At 37.3% G+C, this 20,639-nt stretch overlaps 4 protein-coding genes across 4 annotated transcripts; 3 read left to right on the top strand and 1 right to left on the bottom strand.

Moving 5' to 3' along the window:
- Nucleotides 1-734: 734 nt before the first annotated feature.
- Nucleotides 735-2,546, top strand: LOC101313898 (E3 ubiquitin-protein ligase SINAT3-like). Its single transcript, XM_004300832.1, has 3 exons — nt 735-992; nt 1,473-1,859; nt 2,211-2,546. Exons 1-3 carry the CDS (start codon nt 759-761, stop codon nt 2,544-2,546), a joined length of 957 nt encoding a protein of 318 aa, XP_004300880.1. The 5' UTR covers nt 735-758.
- A 173-nt stretch (nt 2,547-2,719) lies between these two features.
- Nucleotides 2,720-11,544, bottom strand: LOC101294264 (uncharacterized protein At4g10930-like). The gene is made up of 15 exons (XM_004298870.1): nt 11,424-11,544; nt 11,187-11,295; nt 10,861-10,952; nt 10,366-10,456; nt 10,166-10,215; nt 9,891-9,960; nt 9,108-9,217; nt 8,958-9,023; nt 7,855-8,387; nt 7,658-7,741; nt 7,449-7,524; nt 5,311-6,586; nt 5,148-5,222; nt 3,534-4,640; nt 2,720-3,366 (listed from the first exon to the last, which is right to left on the bottom strand). The coding sequence occupies exons 2-15, from the start codon at nt 11,256-11,258 to the stop codon at nt 3,142-3,144; spliced, it is 3,927 nt and encodes a 1,308-aa protein (XP_004298918.1). The 5' UTR covers nt 11,259-11,295; nt 11,424-11,544; the 3' UTR covers nt 2,720-3,141.
- An 826-nt stretch (nt 11,545-12,370) lies between these two features.
- On the top strand, nt 12,371-15,402 carry LOC101293976 (calcineurin B-like protein 7-like). Its single transcript, XM_004298869.1, has 9 exons — nt 12,371-12,461; nt 13,079-13,210; nt 13,325-13,407; nt 13,620-13,679; nt 13,875-13,983; nt 14,097-14,149; nt 14,482-14,562; nt 14,648-14,760; nt 15,048-15,402. The coding sequence occupies exons 2-9, from the start codon at nt 13,111-13,113 to the stop codon at nt 15,100-15,102; spliced, it is 654 nt and encodes a 217-aa protein (XP_004298917.1). The 5' UTR covers nt 12,371-12,461; nt 13,079-13,110; the 3' UTR covers nt 15,103-15,402.
- A 2,860-nt stretch (nt 15,403-18,262) lies between these two features.
- On the top strand, nt 18,263-19,546 carry LOC101293684. The gene is made up of 2 exons (XM_004298868.1): nt 18,263-18,309; nt 18,522-19,546. The coding sequence occupies exon 2, from the start codon at nt 18,532-18,534 to the stop codon at nt 19,378-19,380; it is 849 nt and encodes a 282-aa protein (XP_004298916.1). The 5' UTR covers nt 18,263-18,309; nt 18,522-18,531; the 3' UTR covers nt 19,381-19,546.
- The last annotated feature ends 1,093 nt before the right edge of the window (nt 19,547-20,639 follow it).

Below are 20,639 nucleotides of genomic sequence, written 5' to 3'. Positions count from 1 at the left end.
CGCAGAGGCCCAAAGAGAAGAGGGGATTTATGATTTTTGGCGCAAATACATTTTTGCCAACAACTATACTCACCTGATGCTATTTTTCGTCGACACAATCAAATAATCTGCTATACTTATGGTGAGATGAACAACTATGAAAATACTAATAGAAACGGGACTTGGGTGGTTTGACATGTTAGGACGTATCATAAGAGAATTTGCGAAATGCAATGGCTACCAAAGCATGCTAAACCTTGTTAACACCATTGTTACTTGGCATGATTTTTAGAACCTATTCTAATTGACGGAAAAATAAGAGCGTTTACAATTTTTCTTATGAAAGTTGGTATTCATACATGGAGACATGGAGCACGATAACACAAAGGAAAGTTTCAAATTTCACATTGAAAGTTTGAAACATCAGGGATTGCAGAAGTTTGTGCAGACAAGGCATTACAAATTATTATTATTTTTTTTTTAAATAGTAGGTAACAATTTCCAAATAGGTGCAGTTGGTGCTTGTTTTGAGCATTAACTGCATTAGCACCTTGGTAGAGGAGAGACATTTATATTTTAGGCAAGTTAGATGGCGACTGGTCTGTCTCCTTGATCAAATACTACCAAGAAAGCCAGCTCGATCTGCTCCCTGTTCCTTTTCCTTTACTCTTCTGGGTACTATCAAACCTCATTCAATTCACTTACCAAGAACCTTGGCTAACAAATAAAGCAAGAGACAAGAAAAGGTCACTAGCTTATGCTACTCTCACCTCACTTCTATGCCTGCAGTGCATGAGTTATTAAGGCTTTTAGCAATGGAGGATGATGGTGTGGAATGTTTGTCATCCTGTGATGAGATCTGTCAGGAACACATTTATCACCGCCGCCTCTGCCGCCGCCGTCGTCTCCACCGTCTTTCATTGGCCTCTGCCGGTAAGTCTCGGGCTAAAAACCTCCATGAACTTCTGCAATGCCCTGTCTGCACAAACTCTATGTACCCACCAATCAACCAGGTGCGTTCGTGTTCATTTTCTTGTTTGTCATAATGGATCACATAACTCACTTTGAACATTTTTCTTTGGGAGTAGGATCATTTTTGCTTTCAGGTGCATCTGATCTTGAGTGTGTTTTGGGTTGACATGTAAATCTTTGATGTATAATATTCTTTACTGCAAGGTCTGACTCTTTCTAGGAGATGAAGTAAAGAAAATGTAGCTTGGGGATTCATAACCATTTCCTTGTTCATAAAGAAAGAGTCTTTATGGATGTGGTTTTCGATTTGGAGACTTTTGTGATCTTATGAGTGTTGGATTTACTCTAAACCCTAGTTGTTACGGAATGGATCAACAATGTATATCAACTCCACTAAGTTGACTACTTTCAAGATGATACGCAAGCCACTACTATAGTTTTCAGATTGATTCAATGTGAGTGGTTGGAACTTGGAAGTAGTTAATCGAGTTCAAACTTCTAAGTTGTGTTAATTTCTGCAGTGCCTAAACGGGCACACTCTGTGTTCCATTTGCAAATCGAAAGTGAAGAACTGCTGCCCAACTTGTAGAGAAGAACTTGGAGACATCAGATGTCTGGCATTAGAGAAAGTCGCCGAGTCACTGGAACTTCCTTGCAAGTATGGCCCTTTGGGATGCTTAGAGATGTTTCCTTACTACAAGAAAGTTAAGCATGAGGCTAAATGTGACTTCAGACCATATAATTGCCCCTACCCTGGATCTGAGTGCTCAGCAATTGGGGATATTGCTTTTCTGGTTGACCATCTCATAGTTGATCACAAGGTTGATATGCACAATGGATGCAGCTTTGATCATCTTTATGTTAAGTCTACTCCCCGGGAGACAGAAAATGCAGCCAAGATGCTTAAGGTAAGTGAGTTATATGATCCCTTATGAACTTGATTTCACCCTTTAAACTTGATTTTGTGTTATATTTTTTGTTACTTCGAACTTTGAAGGGATTAAATCAGTGGCCTGTCCTAATCCGAACTAGATCACTACCCTATCAAGGGCTAACCCCAGCTTTCTGATGCCGTTTTGTTGATTATGCTATAAGAATATTTAGTTATCTACTAAACTTACATTAGATTCTTTGGCCATTTTCGTTACTTTTGAATCTGATCTATTGTTGTTACTTGTACTATAGAGTAAAAGTGGTATTGTGGCTCTTCACCAGTTTACCTAGATGCTGATCACCTTCACTATCTTCATATTTGCTAGGTATTCAACTGTTACAGCCATTACTTCTGCCTGCATTTTGAAGCCTTCCAACTTGGCATTGCACCAGTTTACATTGCATTTCTCCGTTTCATGGGCAATGCGGTCGAAGCACGAACCTTTAGCTACAGACTTGAAGTCGGAGCACATGGAAGGAAACTCATATGGGAAGGAACCCCTCGAAGCATACGTGAGAGCCATCAGAAGGTAAGGGACAGCCATGATGGTCTCATAATCCAGCGAAACATGGCACTCTTTTTCTCCACTGGAGAAAGGAAGGAGCTCAAGCTTCGGGTCACCGGACGGATATGGAAGGCTAAGAGCACTTTGAGCACATAGAAGACTTGAACCCTTTGCTGTCACATATATTCATTTCTTCTTATGGTGTCAACTTCTGGTTTTGTTTATTACATGCGAATTCTGGATAGCTATGCTCACCACTGAGCTAAAGTTCATAGGCAAGAGCAGTTTTGTGGGTGTTTGTATTCAAGTTATGCAAAGAAGACGTGTGGTGAATTTTGCAGATAAATTTAGTTTCAGTGAATAGGGAAATGTACTTACAAGACAAGGAGGCCAAAATAGGACTTGCCAGGATGAGGTCTGTGACTGACACTAGAGATACAATTTTTCTGCCGAATTTGTGTTTGCTGAGTTCGCTAGACATTGCTCCATCGTTACTAAGCAACTAAACAAAGCCAATAGCTATACCATATTTATGGTCAGCCCCAATTTCTTCTCATTTGTTAGTAGCCTTAAGTCCTGGATTCGGAATGGCCCTAGTGCTGGTCACCTATATCGAAATGTCATGCACAATAATCTGTGTATTGATGTTGAGGGCCTGTACTATGCCTTTCATGAGTTCATAATCCATTCACATATTACAACTGGAGGAGTGGAAGCTCTGAATAATCAAAAAGCTGAAAGATGACTACTGTTATAAGGCGTCACCTTTCTCCTTTTTTTGGGATGTCTCCACATACTGCTCTGCAAGTTTCTTCACCTTCTCACCTTCTTTGATTAAGAAACTTGCGCTCTTGGCTTTAGAATGGTATTTCATGACTTTATCAGTTGTTTTCGCCACAGCCCACTTATATTGTTCAGTTGTAATCACACCGCTCTTGCATAGTGGTCTGATGTGCTCTTTGATGTAGGCTTCAACCTGTATATTGGAATGACAAGTCAGGTCAAAATCATATTTTTGGGGAAGAAACCCCCCACAAGTCACATAAACTTTATACATAGTAATATGTTTTGAGATTCATCTGAAGAATGACAAACAAACAACGTAAAAGATATAGGGTTTAGGGAAAGGTGGCTGGGAGAAACCTTCTTGAATATAGAATTGATGTTGTTAGACTGGTCTTTAGCATCCGTATTGGAATTCTTGTTCCTTTCACCACTTCCATCTGGTTGGGGATGATTCACTGAATCTTCTCCAGAGGAATTACAACCAAGACTAGCAACCGTCATACTTGTTGCATGGTTCTCATTACCAGATGGAGATGTTCTTTCTTCAGTTGGCTTTGGCCGACAACTTCCATTCTCTTTTGTATTGTTGCCTGTAACCAAACCTGCATCTAGTGATCCATATAGAATTTCAGATGCTCCTGGAAATTTCTTGATCAGTGGTTCTTTGTCTGGTCCATATAATTCTTCACATTCTGCAGCAGAAAGCTCTTCACCTTCTTTACCGAATATGGATTCCAAAGGAACACAAGACTTGTCAGTCTCACACTCCCTGGTTGAATTTTCCAGACCTGAATAAGTATCATTCTCAAGCATACAGGAAGAATCTTTTTGTATGTCAACCACCTTCTCACTGCTTCCAAAATCTGTAGTATGATTTGTTATTTCTGGCTGAAAAGTAGAGAAAACAACTTTTATTTTTGATCCCCCTTCCTCTGGTTGCACGTTAGGGACTTTTGTAGCAGTGGCACCAATGTAATCTTCATCTTCCAAATTATACTCAAAATCACCATAGATGTCCAGATCAGGATTTACATCCATTTCAAATACATTATCAGGCCCTTCCTCTCTGGTAACTAATGAGGAATCATATTCTTTAGCAGGAACTTCCATATTGGGATGTGGACTGTTTGGAGGAGAATCAGACAGAAGACCAGCATTTCTCAGTGCTGCTTCAGTTACAGAATCAGTTGAAGGTTCATGCACAGCTTCATCTGATCTATCAGCACGGACTGAAAATGGGGAGGAACTAAGAACTGGGGTTCCATTAGCTTTGTTACCTTTCGAAAGATGTAGTATCTCCTGGGAACATAGATTCAGATACACTAGCTTGCTGTTTGACCTATCCACAATCTCCTTTTCTATATTAATTGCATCTGCAACAGCTAATTCCGTGTCCGCAGTTCTACGAATCACCGGCAGATTAGCTTTCCTCAGCAAGTGCTCTGTCATACGGTATAGCTGTGTCTGCACAATTCAGAAAGAGTCTAAACCATTACAAATATGATGGTGTTGAAAAATAAACTATTGCAACTTTTACCAAAGTATCATAAGAAAGTGAATTTTACATGTGGAGGAACTGCCATGATCTAGAGGAACTTCAAATCTTTACTGGCCATTTTGACCAGATATGTTGGATTTGAGTATGTTCAGGTAATGATGAAAATGGCACACAAGTTTCATAAACTCAATTTCCTGGAGTTCACTATTCCTAGGTTTACAATTAAAGGATCTATTCTAAATATAAATTTAAATCAAATTACAACTCAAAAAACATATAACCGACTAATTGTGGCTATCAATTCCAGTTCTAAGGGCTCAAATTCATGAAGCCGAACAGCCTAAGTTTAATAAGAATATTGTTTACAATTTTCAAATGTTGGGTTGGTCTAGTTGGAGTTGCAGCATCTAGAGAAAAGGTTTAAGTGATGACAGCACACATCCATCTCGGGTACTAGAAGAGGAACTACATACCTGCCTCACTGCCGTTGGAATTTTATTGTGATGACTGGGAGACAACACCGGTTTCATGTCTGTTGGTAACTGAGCCTGCTCACAGAAACCACAAAATGGGATTAAGTCACCAGGAGAACCAAACAGCATAAAAGAAAGTTTTAGGAGCAGTTTTATTACTTACTAGCAAAGGGTAATTTCCTTTGAGCACCGAGTTGTCTTCCTGTTTTTCATTTGCTGTGTTCCTGCCTGTACCACTCATTTTCCTGGCAAGAACCTCCAAAGCCCATTTCCTTTTATCAACTTTTACATCACCAGTTTTATCAACAACATCCTTCTTGGTTTTCAATTTAGAACCACCAGATGACGAAACCAAGGACCCTTCTGAGTGTCTATCTTTATGTACTTGGTTAGAAGCAGCATCACTGTCTGAGCTTGGAGGGACGTTTTTATTCCCATTTGTTTCTAATAATGGAAGCCCAACTTTTGATGAAACCTTACTCAAATCTGTGGAAGTTGGTACAATATTATCAAGAGAAGGCTTTGAACACGGTTCCTTTGCAGTGAGTTGTTTATCCTTCTGCTCAGAATTACCAGCAGCTTTAAGAGCTAGAAGAGGCTTAATGTTATCTTTCCTGGGAAATACTGACGTATCCGCTAAATACAACCTGGAAAGAATTGGACTTGTGGACTCATGCGTATCAGACTCATGATTTGCATCCAAACCCTGTGAACTCCCATTGAGAAGGCCGAGCACCGACTTTAAAGTCTTAATCTTTTCAGGTTCTCCAATGCAACGATGCTTCCAAAATTCAATTTGACAGTCCCGGTCCCATGCACGTTTTCTTTTTCCATTAGATGTCCCATAGATTTTCTTCGTTAAATTCTCACGTACTTTTCCCTTCTCCAACATTGCCTTCCTTGCCTTCAGTGCTGAATTTGATAGCTTCTCTACAGGTTCAGTTTTTGATCCGGCTAAAGCCGCCCTAAAGGCGTCAAGAAGCTTTGGATCAAACTGGTTTTCACCAATATCTTTTGAAGATTTGTTGCGGACAGCTTCTCTTATTTCCTTTTTTAGTCTCTGAACAACCACAGATGATTCCTTGTCCTCAGCATCTCTCCTCATTATCTTTTTAACTCTCAAACTAGCCATTGAATCCTGTTCTTCTGATGATTGTATAACAGAACTAGAGCCTGCAAGCCCCTTGGATGACTTACGGTTCGTAGTTCGAACAATGCTCAATATTTCAGAAGTAGGGTTCAGAACTGGATGACACTTTAGCTCGCTATCTTTGGGAACTACAGTCAGGCTGGAGCCATTTCCAGAGTTTGAAACACATGCTTTGGCTTGGTCCTTCAAAGCAATCTGTTGAATCTTCTCCCCATCTCTGATTTTCTTTACAGCAACTCTGTTTTTAATCTTAGGGTTTGTATCTCTTTCATCAGCACTAACGCCATCACTATCAATTCAAAAGAAAAAGCAAGAAAGTGAACTACAAATCAGAACTTTGCTTCTACATGGCATCAACCCATAAAACATTTCAGTTAAACCACAATCTTTCCACCAATTGACAACAAGCATATAAAAACCAACTTTGAAATTTGCATAGTTTGTTCAACCATTTGAAACTACTTATGCAGACATTTCCTCTAATGTTTCAGACAAATATCTTTGATATTTTACTAATGAGGTTAAGTTGAATATAAGGGCAGTTGGGGAAAATCTTATAGGAATGCAGAAAATCAAAACTTCAATGCTTGTGGTGTAGCATAATGGGTTTATGTATGTTCATGCATTTAGAGGTTCATGTACATTCTCTAGTCCTATCAGTTTATCTAAACAACAAATAAGACATTTCAGTGAGTTCTTAGGTCTATCCTTCCTTTTCCTATTTTTCCCTTGAAGTTCAAGGCTTTTCTAGAGAGGATTTCTCAAAAACCTATAGTTTTCTGAGGAACCAACATTAGCTTGTCTACAAACAAGCCAATTATTTGACACCATAAAATCCCTGGTTCAATTTTATCAACACCCCACCATGAATGAATTGGTATTAGCAAGCTAAATAACCACCATATATAATAGAACCAAACAAGATATGAAGGGGAGATTTTCCACCAAAACACCAAATGAACCAAGGATAAAGAAAACAATAACCCAACAAAACTTAAAAAAACTAGGGTGGCACTGTGGCAGTTACACAATTGATGCTGGAAGATTATGACACGAGGATAGCAGTAACAAAACCTGAGGCAACATAGTTATGAGCATTAAGTGCGGAAAACCGTATAAGAATCAACGGATATATTTGGGTGACATGAGACCTGCAATCTGTGTGTTTTCTCTTTCCACCAATCACATCAGGAGCATTTGAACTAGCATCCGGTACAATCCTGTCAGCTGGAAACAGTTCCACAATGAGGTAATGGGTATGAGTGGCTGTTGAACTGATTCAATGAAAAGATTTTCATTCCCCACACCGAAAAAAAAAAAAAACACAAGCAAATAGATGAAGCCTTGAGCAATTCCATACCTTTTGGCAAATGTTGTTCTGAAGGATTAAGCTGCTTCACATCTTTAATGTCTTGGTGTTCAGTTCCAGTACTATTCGTGTCAACTAGATGCACATCAAATCAAGATGAGTTGAACATGTGCAGCGCATGAAAACTTCAAATTCAGGCAATAGTGAAACTACTCATCATTTTTGAAAGTCAAAATAAGTAAAGTTACCTGACAAAAAGGAACCCGCACATAACTCAAGATTTAGACCCATACTACAGTGGCTGTCAGATAGTCCTTTACTAATATGTGATTCATTAAGCTTCCCAGAAGAATTTTTGACGCCATCAAAGCTTCTAAGCTCATTCATTGATTCAACAGTACTCGACCAAAGCTGCTTATGTGCTAAAGCATGTGAAGGTAAACTGAAGGAGGTATCACAAGATGGGGACAGTTCTAATTCCTGTGGTTCCGGTTTAATAGTTTTCATCCCTGAAGGTTTTTCCAACTTGTGGCAATCTTCAGAAGCTGATACCAGTGGTTCAGTTTCAAAGTCCTTGCCAACTTCGAGGGTTGGCAAAATGCTCTGACCTGAATTTCCAACCATTGAGACTACAACAGTCGTGTCACCAGTATCCACAGAAGATACAGACACCTTTCTTGAAAAAGTATCCTCAGTCAAAGAATCACAATTTTCAAGATCACACTGGCCGTCGGGCCTCTGTACTGCGTCGGAGTTTTGTGACATTTCACCAACTACACATCTACAGAAAGAAAGAAAAAACACAAATTAAAGTTGATAATTACATGAGTAAATAATCACCACAATCAAAGAAAAAGAAAAAGAAAAGAGAAAATATTATAAATCCATGCAATGTCTCTTCATCTAAAGGAGCATAACTAAGGATCACCAATGGTTCACTACTCAATGAAAGAATATTATGCACATGCCTATACAATTGGCAGTAATTGTCAAAGATAAGAGGATTCTTTGTTCCCAAGCTATACAAGGTGGCTAATCATCATCTTATCTGATTACATATAAAATTAGTTGACAAACCTGAACCTAGGTATCTAGTTAACTTTAAAAAATAAAAGACCCACAACTAATCTGTTACCACTTAACATTTTATTCTCATTTGATTTTAGAGGTAAGGTTCTGCACATACATGTCAAATGCTTATTGATTAGGTAATTATAAAATGGAGCTTCAACAATAAATTCACAAATAAAAATTAGGAAAGGAACAGTTGGACCAAAAGAAAAAAAAGACTAGCAAAGAAATTAAAAGTGCACTAAGAATAAATAAAATAACCATCTCTTATGTAACTAACCTGGGGCATAACCACGTACTCTCAGATGTGCTTTCAGGATCAAATCCCACACAGAAAGCATGATACCTGAGAAAGTTTTCATAAAAAGTTTCCATATATCATATATCTATGTGAAAGTTTTTTACAAAATCACACTGATTGATCATTTACCATAAGTCGCATGAATCACAGGCAATTGATGTATCAAGATTGGAATCCTCCTCCATCTTTGCTGATCCACTTCGAACCTTGCAACCATCTCCATCCAAGCAAATAACTGACTGCACCATGATAAAGTACAAAACATACAGTATCAGATTATCAGAGTTGAGAGATAGACTTGAAGACGGTGAAAATGTGACAAATACAAAAATCCGGAGTTAAGTTTTTTCTATTACTTTAGAATCACACTAATCTTAAATCATCTTTTTTTCCCAAGATCCTTTTTTCTTCTTTTGAAAAAGCACAAAATTTCCTGATTTGAAAAGGATCGTATCCTGTAAACCACTAATAATCTCCATCCACCAACATTCTGCATCTTGATGAGATAGGAAGGGATCACGCAAAGCTGATCCTTTTCAATCACTGGTTTGAACTTAGTAAAGACTATGAATTTCCATAACGAAGGCTATATGTCCCTAACATTGGCTACAGGTTTCCCTGATGATGCTAATAAGCACAAAATTGCTTAATTGAGCAAAGCAGTAGCTATGGAGCAATTGACGCATGCACTTAGAAGTTGGAATGAGATAAGCACCAAAGGGAAGCAAAAAAAGAAGTACGACTCTTAGCCTCTTAAGTCATGACTCATGGGAGCAGTCATGTTAACAGTTTCCCAAGTAGAACATAAACATCTGAAATCATCTTCATACCCTGGTATAAGAGGACAGCGATCTAGCAAAAACCCAAGTAAGAACATATAACAATGAAAGATCTAAATGCACAGATAATTACGTTTTCATCAATATAGTATGATGGAAATGAGACAGTGTTATTCGTCCCTTCAATACTCCAATCTTCATCTCTGCAGAAACAAAATGAAGAAATTAGTCTCTGATAAATCTATCAACTCTAAAACAGTACAAAATCTTAAATGCCATAATCATAAGGACGTGAAAATAGGAGTATGGGCAGCAACCACCTGATAATGATTTCCGAGTCGTATACAAGTGCAATAATTCACTCACCAATATACTTAAAATGAACGTTATTCTTAATTGTAGAAGTACCTGGCAGATGGATCATCATCCAATTTGTTGCTCCCAACAGTTTCATATACCTTCATAATAAAAATCAATCTTTCAAGCTTCAGCACTAGTTTGCATTTCATTTATTCATTATATAAACTTTTCAATTAAATCCTTTAAAGATAATTGCCATTGTCTAAACAGGGTACATATAGAAAATATCATTCACTTGCATAACTCACCGGAACACATGTGATCACTTGAAATTCGTTCTGGCAAAGCGGACAAAGATTTGTAATAGTAGCCCAATTGTCAATGCATGCAAAACAAAACCTGAAAAAGCATGATGAACCCCCATTCAGAAAAAGGTTTCATCTGTCCAAATGTCCAATAGGAGAATAATACATAGAAAAGTGATGCCTTTTATTTCTCGGTTATAATAAATCTCTACTATACCGTGTAGTTTCTACTCTTGATATTCATGGATAATGAAAGTTAAACAACCAAAAAAGTCAAATTAGAGGGTAAAATACCACTAATTATATGCGACTGCCAGGACATTAGAAATGTAACTCAAAGAGCTCGTCAGTAACTCTTGCAATCCCAAAATAACGTAAAATTATAAGAAACACATAAACACTTAATATACTTCTACCACATCGTCAACCAAACATTCTTGTCCAGAATCAAAGAAATAAACAATTTAATCTCGAAAGACACAGTCTTAAACCGCATACCAGTGCTGGCAGCAATCCAGAACACCCCTATCGATAATTGTATCCATGCATATCCCGCACGTTTCATTTTCGCCCTCCAATACAAGATTCTCCTGCACATTATGCAAATCCCAATAGCTTAATCTCAATCCTCAACTTCAAAAACTTGCTTATCCACAATTAACATCATTCATAAGCTTCAAAAACTCAACTTTATCACACCACAATTCTCTAAAAACCTAAACACATTTCACACATACATTCACTCCTTCAGTAAATTCAAGCTCAAAAATTTAACTAGTGGCTACAGCTAGCTCAAAATTCAACAAAACGAACTTGAAGCTTACATTGCTGTAATTCTCATCAACTCCAAAAGCGTCGTCGTCTTGGAGTCCACTTGCTACTAAATCCAGTTCCATTTCTTCACGAATTGAGCTCACTGCTTCCGATCAAAACCTTAAAGACATAAAATTGTGTTGAAAACTTTTACAGAAAAAGAATTGAGCTTGGAGATCAGCTGGGTGGCGATGAAAACAAGCAGAATCGTGGAGGGCAAAAAGGGAAATTGAGAGGGGAGATTATACCTGTGAAAGAGAGGGAGCACCATTCTTTTTCTGGGTTGAGCGAAGCGAATAATCAACGCCCAGCGGCGGAAGAGCTTTGGTGGCTTCGGAACGCTGCGTTTTGATTTATGCACACGCTATTAGGTGTTTATTTTTCTTAAAGAAATACAAATATAGCTGAAAAAAAATTACTAAACCGAAGAAAATTGTATAATTAATGAGGCAAATGGGTGATTAGAGTTCTGCGACCGGTTACGGAATTCTGACCAGGTTTTCTTTAGTTTCTAACTTTTTATCTATATGTAAAGCCACCTCAAAAATTAAACAAAAAATGTTGCGTGACACATGCTTCCACTTATACTTCTCATACCCAAGTAGCTTAACTAATCGGAGTAGTGAATCAACATGTGATGATCGTTAACAAGTCATTCATGTGACAATTTATAAGGAGAAATAAAAAGAAGTTGAACTTTCAAAGATAATAGTTTTAAAAATAAGTAAATCAAAACTCATCAACGCTCGTCTAAGTGAAAACAGATTTGTAGTATTTTTATACTCTTAGTAATACGGGAGAATTGGTCTACATGATCTAAGGCTGCTACTACCTCAACCTCGCACACGCAAGAGTTGATTTGATATTAAAATCATAATTTTTCCTACATTTTCATATATATTCTAAAATTTCACCTACTTTGTTGATGTTCATATTATATATTGATTGATACTTGGATAGAATAATTCTAGCAGGAGTGCCAGATTGCCAGCGATTCGGATTTTTTAGTACCCGCTTCGAAAGTGACATTTTGATGACAGATGGGAGCAAGATTCACTTGAAGCTCGTGCAGTCAACTATTTATTTTAGAAATGAAAAATAAATAAAGAAAGGGTGGGAGGCAAAACGGACAAAATGATGTTAGCTTCAGAAAACTGTAATTTTTATATATAGGTACATTTGACACCGGAGGTGAGAAGACTATATGCCAATAAGCAATAAGAAACAAACTTGAAGTTCTAGGACTCATGGAGTACTACTTATGAATGAGCATTCACCCAGGTCAGGTCAGTTTCCAAAACAACCAATCTTTGCCTATTTTCATGAGTTACATATATGGCACTTTTCAGTATAGTAGTATTACTTTTCTGAGTTGTATTGGGAAGAAGCTAGAAAATGGTTTGCATGGTTGTGATTGGTGGTGGTGATCTGAACCAGGTAGAGATTCTGGGTTTATTCCAGTCTCTTTGTTTCTTGGGGAAAGATTGAATGGAAAGAAGATATATGATTATGTTTTTTTTTGTTGGGGGGTTGAAGATTTTAGACTGTGAAAGCAGCAGTGCCCCTTTTTGTTCTGGTTGACTTTTTGTTCATGTTATGTCAAGGACTAAGGTGCTAACTTTGAATCCAAATGCAACCATATATCCAGATTGAGATCATGATCTTACTGAGGATTTGATTTCACCCCCATTTTTGAAAACGATTGCCTGAAATTTTTGAAATTGTATATGGTTTGATCCTGGATGATAGTTTTAAGCAGGGTCAATTCAATTTTATTTTCGACATGCAAAACTTGTAGGGCAGGTCAGATTCTATCAATTTCTTGGTGTTGGGATTCTGGTGAAACTACAAAGAATACCTACACATTTTGTTGATGCCTTAATTTCTCATTGGATTGTGGCAGATTGAAGCCTCTGATAATCTTTCATTGGAATCATGCCTCCTTTCATGAGCTGCTTTTGCTTCAAGAGTTCAAGAGTTTATAGACATAGTCCTGGGTATGAGAAGCCCACTATTCTTGCTTCAGAAACTGCTTGTAAGTACAGAACTCAACAGTAGAAGCTTTGGTTACTTAATATGGGTTAGATACTTAGAACTGCAATCTAGTTTGCTAAGTTTCTAAATTTCTAGTACTTCAATTACTTGGCAGTTACCGTAAATGAAGTGGAGGCCTTATATGATCTGTATAAGAAAATAAGCAATTCCATCATTAAAGATGGTCTCCTACACAAGGTACAGTTATAGCTATGGTTTGCATTTTGAATTTTTTGATATGTTCCCTGAGACTTACTGTTTGGTTCTTTTTAATCTTTTGGTAGGACTTACTGTTGGATATGAACTCTGAAAGCTATAGATATACCTTGAAGTCAAAAATAAAATATTTAACAACTCGCTTTTTTAAAAATTGGCATGGGACTAAATGTTTGACATGATCATATGAACAGGAAGAATTCCAACTTGCACTATTTCAAAGCAGCAGTAAGCAGAATCTCTTTGCAGACAGGGTTGGTGTATTTTATATCATTCTTGATTTGCTTGGATGCATCTTTTTAGCTTTTCATTCGGACAAATTAAGACTACGAAGCTAGAGTTACTTATTTTCCTAAGAAATGTTCTCTGAGAATCTATTCAAGAATAAAGCAGTTACCAAATTTAAAATCTAAATTCTGTTTTAACACTTGGCCAATATGCCATTGCAGGTATTTGATTTGTTTGATCTCAAGCGTAATGGGGTAATTGAGTTTGGAGAATTTGTTAGATCATTGAGCATTTTTCACCCAAATGCTTCTGAAGCAGACAAAATTTCATGTATGTATGATGCATTTAGTGTGTAGAAGGGATTGTATTCTTCCTTAGAATTCAGTATCAATTATACTGTAAGACTAGCTAGCTACTAAACAGTGCAAGTATATACTTTGCAGTTGCATTTAGATTGTACGATCTACGACAGACGGGCTACATTGAGCGTGAAGAGGTGAGAATCCCCTGCTATTTCCTTCTCTTTGTGCAGTTAATGAATGAAACTAGTGTGACATTAGTTATTATGCTAGTTTCTTACTCTTACATTGCTCCTTGTAAATGATAAATGCGATAACATATGATGCAATCCATCTTCTTACATCAGATAAACAGGAGTGTCAATGTTTGTGAACATTTCCTGCATAGTAAATTGTGATTCTGAAGAACCTATTAATCTAGCAGGCTATATCCTTTCATTCACATATTTCCACATTCTTGTTCATCTTTTTAAGAGATCTGATATTTCTTTTGCCTCTATGCATGTTGTCCATAATATTGCTGTGGCAGGTAAAGGACATGTTGCTAGCCCTTTTGAGTGAATCAGAGCTGGCACTTACCGATGATGTTATTGAATCAATTGTTGACAAGGTTTTGATCTCTCTGGTCTTTGTTATATGTTGTATTTTACTCGTGATATATTCTACCCTAATTAGCTGAATGTTTCTCTATATAGACAATGATGGAGGCAGATCTAAAGGGAGATGGAAAAATTGATCAAGAAGAGTGGAAAGAATATGTGGCAAAACATCCATCTCTTATAAAGAACATGACTCTTCCATATCTAAAGTGAGTCCTAAAAGCCTATTAATCTCACCAATACCGGTTTCATGTATTTAATCTATTCAGCTCTAAAACATTTTTCCTTAATCTTGATGGGAGTTCCATATGCGGAACATATAGCCATACCTGAAATAAGAGATCAAAGAGTGTATATAACTATATAAGTACTGATTAACTCGCCAGTGTCCCAAATTATGAACTTCTGTAGTCATTTTCACTAACTTTTTATGCTATTTTGAAACTACATTTTCATCAAAATTTCAGAATCTTAAGTTTTGTTTTGTGTTTTCTAGGGACATAACAATAGCATTTCCCAGCTTTGTGCTCAACACCGAAGTTCAAGATTAGATACGGTTGCATATATAGTAAAGATAACAGACAGTAGCAAAGCCTTTTCTCCTTGGAAATATGTCTATAAATATGTAGTAATGAGGTTCCATCACTTCCATGTGTAGATCAGCACAAAGTGAATGGAAGGAACCGAAATAAAGAGAAGTTTATTGCATAGCATAGCCTCCATGTTCAGCAGTATATGTTTAATTATTGATTTATATAAAAAAATGTACATGTAAGTTTAGATTGTTTATAATCTGTAACCCTCCCAAACTACGGTGTTTCGTTTTTTGCTTTTCTTACTAGAAGGGTATGAAAAAAAATATAGTCTTCAATTTGTACCCCCTTGAATAATTGCTTTATTGGTTTTTATTTATGTATCTTGTTAATTTTATATTGGAGCCTTACGAACAAGGTCCCAATTGAATTGGGTGTGATAAAGGAGAAGAATTTACTTGTGTATTTGAAATCAGTGTTGTATGTTTGTGGGTTGGGATATCATATTTGATCGTTTATGGTAGAATCAATCAAGAGATAGAGCAGCTTCTTTTAGTTTGGATGAGGTCCTCCTTCACTCATCACAGATCTGTATGACTCAAATTATGAATCTCTGACAGAACTAATTTGGATCTTGAAGTACTTTTCCAAATATAAACATAAACATAAACATATAAACACATGTTAGGAGAAAGGCCTTTCCTTATTGATTTAGGGCTAACTATAGCTTGCTTGTATGTATTATATATGTACACCTTGACCCTAATTCTGAGCACCACAAATAACTAATAATCTCCATTTATTCTTCACTACTTGATCTCAGTTCCTTAACCATGTCTCGGCAGAGACGTTATTTTTGGAGCAATGTGACCGATACACATCCAAGAGATCCAAGATTAGGACTAGAAATTGAAATCCCACCAGACGCGGACACAAAAATTGCATTTTGTTACTACATGATATCTGGACGAAGCTGGACCAATGCTCCAGATGCCACCGTTTTCTATGCCCCAATGCTCATAGATCGTAAACTAGTTTTCGCTACTCTCTCTGCTGCCAAGAAATCATCCAAAAGGGGTCAATATACCACGTTGATGGCTTGGCACCTTTCAAACTTTGGTGTCCCAAGACATAAGCAGCAGGCTCTTCTTGAAAAAATATTTGGTGTGATTGATGTCATCGTCCCTGGGAGTCATATTGTTGTGTTATTAGGGAACGTGACCGTCCAACTCTTAGACAGCAGTGTAAGAAATCTTGACGTAGAGGATGTGACACTACCCTTATGGATCAATGGAAGATTTATTAAGAAAAAAAAAAAGAGTAAATGCTTGTGACACCCTGTAGTTTACACCTAAAATCAGTTTTGTCCCTCACTTTTTTTTTTAAACTTGTATACCCCTATACTTTGAATTCTCGACTGATTTACCCTTTTCTCAGCTGGTTATGACTGTGACATGCTTATTAACAATGTTTGTGAGAGCTTCAATGGTTGGGTTTTGAGAGCAAGGTCTAAGCCCCCTATTACTATACTAGAAGAGATAAGAGTGAAGGGTTATTTAGACTGTTAATGAGCATGTCACAGTCATAATCAGCTGGGAAAAAGGCAAATCAGTCGAGAATTCAAAGTATAGGGGTATACCAGTTTAAAAAAAAGTGAGCGACAAAACTGATTTTAGGTGTAAACTACATGGTGTCACAAGTATTTACTCCAAAAAAAATACTGGTCATCAGCCAATTATGCATCACTTTGATAGTTTGGAGAAAGTGAGACTTGATAGTTTGGAAGCTGCTGTTAGACAGATGCCTTGTGCTGTTTGCATGGATGACCTTGATCGCTTTGATGCTGCAGAAGAAGAAGAAGGGAATGATCATCATCAGCGTATCATTGCTCGCCTGCCCTGCTCACATATCTATCATGAAGGTTGCATTGTCCAGTGGCTCGAGACTAATCACAGGTGTCCCTTATGCGGATACCCGGCTGTGAAGGCATCTAATAAGCCTTCATTGAGGGTGCATTGGCCAATGCTCATGATGTCTGTGGTTGGTATGCTGACTGCTACACTGGTTCCCAGATTGTTTGAACGGAGGCAGCAAGGATGTAAGTATCACCATTGATATCATGTATTGTGCAGTGCTATGTATTTGGCTGTTAAATTAGTCTTCAAAACATTTGGATTTCTCTTTTGCAATATTCCAAGAGTGATCTCTTTGGATGAAGTGTTGAGTCTCTGAAGTCTAAGCAATCACTTATCTACCCTCTCTAACCCCTTAAAAGATCCTCTGTTGAAGATGAAGCACGTCGTTAAACATTAAATTCAACCCTTTAGAATGAAATTGATTATAATAAAAGTACAAGATTCTAATTTTCAGCTTGAATTTTCAAAATTAATAGGTGTCAAAATTAAGAAAGATTCGTCAGTTATAAATTCTAGGCTCAAATTCAGTGATACTTATGAGAATTGGATGTATTTTAGGAAGAAAAAAAAAATATGCATGGATTTGTTCTAATACAAGCTCTGATTTTTTGGGTTTATATCTAATTTTCTCTTCTCTAAAAAAAACAAAACAAACTAATTTTCTCTAATTAGTAACGGATACCCGTGCAGTATTATTATTGGGTCGGGTTGCTAACCGACCCGGCCTACAACAACAAACGCCCCATCGTTCTTTCTTTCCCATAAACAGTGGCACCCAGAAACCCAAGACAGAGGAGAGACGCGCCATCTTGAAATTCCCTGACCATGTAAGTACTGTGCTCCAATTTGTCTAATTGATTCTTTTTGTTGTTGATTTTGATACCACCCCTTGAATTGCTTTATTGATTTTTTTGGTTGTTTATTTATGTTGTTTAATTTTATACGGAAGCCTTAAAAAACTCAGATGAAATTCAAGGTATTGAATTGGGTGTGATAAAGTAGTAGAATTTACTTTGGTGTAGTTCAATTAGGGTTTTATGTTTGTGGGTTAGAACCAAAAGATAGATAGAGGGTCCTAGCTGTTTCTTTTAGTTTCTGCAGCTGGGGAGCTGTAGCTGCTTCTTACATGAACTGATAAACAACTCAATTCCCCTTAATGTAGTGGTATTCCTTTGCAGAATGTTGGATGAGGTCCCAAGTCTTCCTTTACTCATCACAGAGTTATTATTTTATGACTCAAAATTATGAAGCTTTGAGGCTCAAGGAAAAACACTGGGAAGAGCTTATCGAAACTAATTTGGATCTTGAAGTACGTTCCAAATAAAAACATAAACTTTTAGACACATGTTAGGAGAAAGGCCTTTCCTTATTGATTTAGGGCTAACTATAGCTAGCTTATATATGTGTGTGTGTATGCGTGTGTGTATATATATATATATATATATATGTACAGCTTGACCCTTCTGAGTTCTGAGCACCACAAATAACTAAGAATCTTCATTGTCCACCACTTGATCTCAGTTCTTTAAACATGTCATCCGAGAGGCGTTATTTTTGGAGCGATGTGACCGATACAGATCCAAGAGATCCAAGATTATCACCAGAAATTCAAATCCCAAGATGCGCGGACACAAAAATTGCATTAAGTTACTACAAGATATCTGGACGAAGCTGGATCAATGCTCCTCCAGATGCCATCGTTTTCAATGCTCAAAAGCTCGTAGCCCGTACACTAGTTTACGCTATTCTTTCTGCTGTCAAGAATTCATCCAAAAGGGGTCATTATACCACGTTGATGGCCAAGCTACTTTCAAAATTTGGTGTCCCAAGACATGAGCAGCAGGCTCTTCTTGAAAAAATATTTGGTGTGATTGATGTCATGGTCCCTGGGAGTCATATTATTGTGTTAGTAGGGGATGTGACCGTCCAAACCTTACACAGTGCAAGCAATCTTGACGTAGGGGATGTGACTCTACCCTTATGGATCAATGGAAGATTTATTGATGATAAAAAGTTTACTGATAATCAGCATATTATGCATCATTGGGATTTGGAGAAAGTGGCACTTGATAGTTTGGAAGCTGCTGTTAGACAGATGCCTTGTACTATTTGTATGGATGACCTTGATCACGTTGATGCTGCAGAAGAAGGGAATGATCATCAGCGTATCATTGCTCGCTTGCCCTGCTCACATATCTATCATGAAGGATGCATTGTCCTGTGGCTCGAGACTAATCACATCTGTCCCTTGTGCCGATCCCCAGCTGTGAAGGCATCTAAATCTTCTTTGAGGCTGCATTGGCCAACGCTCATGATGTCTGCGGTTGGTGTGCTGACTGCTACACTGATTCCCAGATTGTTTAACCGGAACCAAAGATGAAATATCACCATTGATATCATGTATTATGCAGTGCTAGTGGCCATGGATTTGGCTGTTAAATTAGCCTCTTCAAAACATTTGGATTTCAGTAGATGGATTTAGACTGAAGTTAACTCATTTTGTGTGTGTGTGGCAATTTAAATTAATCTGGATAAACTTAGTGTTGAAGCTAGTCTCTCCTTTAATAGCAAATTACATATACCCCATTCAAAAATATTTGAAACACAAATACATCCATCTACACAAATTTTTAACAAATAAGGACAAACTTTTGTTTGTCTGTCATGTTTCATGGTTTAATTTACCAAACTAACACTACACTAATTAAATATGATTTTAGAAGATGGAAGTTTTCGTTTTGAGATTGTCAGTAAATGCAATACAGTAGCAGGTTTTCAACAGTGTATTAGTAGTTAATTTCAATAGAAGTAGTAGCATAACGATAACTTAGTGTAGTAGCAGTTAATTCTTTTTTTTAATTCTAGAAGAAGTAGTAGCAGGACGATAACTTAGTGTACAAACAGTTAATTCCAGTAGAAGTAGTAGCAGTTGGATAACAGAAGACTAAGACAATGAAGGTTAATTCTGGTATTGTCTTATCCTCCATTTCTATTACCGCCTTATCCTCCATGATATTTCTACTACTGCAGTTCTCCGCTTTTACTACTATTGCTTAAAGATTTATCCTCTAATTATGCTACTGTTTTATCCTCCAATTTTGCTACTGCCTTCTCCACTTCTATTACTATTGCTTGAAGATTTATTTTCCAATTTTGCTATACTGCTTTATCCTCCAATTCTGCTACTACCTTATCCTCTAAAATTGAGAATTTCACGAGCAATAGCACCCACCCTAAGAACGATGAAGATCTCTCATCCTTCCGAATTCGAAGACGACGAAGCAACACCAAAGATCTCGACGTCGTCCAACCCCATCCTAACAATGACGAGTATATGTGTCCCTTGGTGGTGCCACTGTCCTTGTATTTGTCAGTTTAACTCGGTTTCTTCAAAGCATTAGGTTTTTCAGAAGTAAATACTTTTTGCTTCTGGAAATTAAGCTGAATCAGTTTGAACAAACTTGGTTTAAACTTATTATGGTGCATGTCAACTTTTGCCCTCTTCAATCACTACTTAGATATGAATTAAGCAGGTCATCTCTTCTGTAATTCTGATATTAGGCACTGACAATGAGATAAGTTTCATGCATACGTTTTGGTTCCAAAATATAATATGTAGGCTATGTGAAGCAGTCCATA

Source organism: Fragaria vesca, linkage group LG5 (assembly GCF_000184155.1).
Source record: "Fragaria vesca subsp. vesca linkage group LG5, FraVesHawaii_1.0, whole genome shotgun sequence".
NCBI lineage: Eukaryota > Viridiplantae > Streptophyta > Magnoliopsida > Rosales > Rosaceae > Fragaria > Fragaria vesca.
This window is presented reverse-complemented; position numbering and strand designations above follow the sequence as displayed.

Coding starts and splice junctions, on each gene's coding strand:
- LOC101313898 (XM_004300832.1), top strand. CDS start 759: ATGCCTGCAGTGCATGAGTTATTAAGGCTTTTAGCAATGGAGGATGAT. Junction 993..1,472: donor TGTACCCACCAATCAACCAG/GTGCGTTCGTGT, acceptor TAATTTCTGCAG/TGCCTAAACGGGCACACTCT. Junction 1,860..2,210: donor ATGCAGCCAAGATGCTTAAG/GTAAGTGAGTTA, acceptor CATATTTGCTAG/GTATTCAACTGTTACAGCCA.
- LOC101294264 (XM_004298870.1), bottom strand. CDS start 11,258: ATGGAACTGGATTTAGTAGCAAGTGGACTCCAAGACGACGACGCTTTT. Junction 9,024..9,107: donor TGTGATTCATGCGACTTATG/GTAAATGATCAA, acceptor AAACTTTCTCAG/GTATCATGCTTTCTGTGTGG. Junction 4,641..5,147: donor TTCCAACGGCAGTGAGGCAG/GTATGTAGTTCC, acceptor TGAATTGTGCAG/ACACAGCTATACCGTATGAC.
- LOC101293976 (XM_004298869.1), top strand. CDS start 13,111: ATGCCTCCTTTCATGAGCTGCTTTTGCTTCAAGAGTTCAAGAGTTTAT. Junction 13,984..14,096: donor TGAAGCAGACAAAATTTCAT/GTATGTATGATG, acceptor TATACTTTGCAG/TTGCATTTAGATTGTACGAT. Junction 14,150..14,481: donor GCTACATTGAGCGTGAAGAG/GTGAGAATCCCC, acceptor TTGCTGTGGCAG/GTAAAGGACATGTTGCTAGC.
- LOC101293684 (XM_004298868.1), top strand. CDS start 18,532: ATGTCATCCGAGAGGCGTTATTTTTGGAGCGATGTGACCGATACAGAT.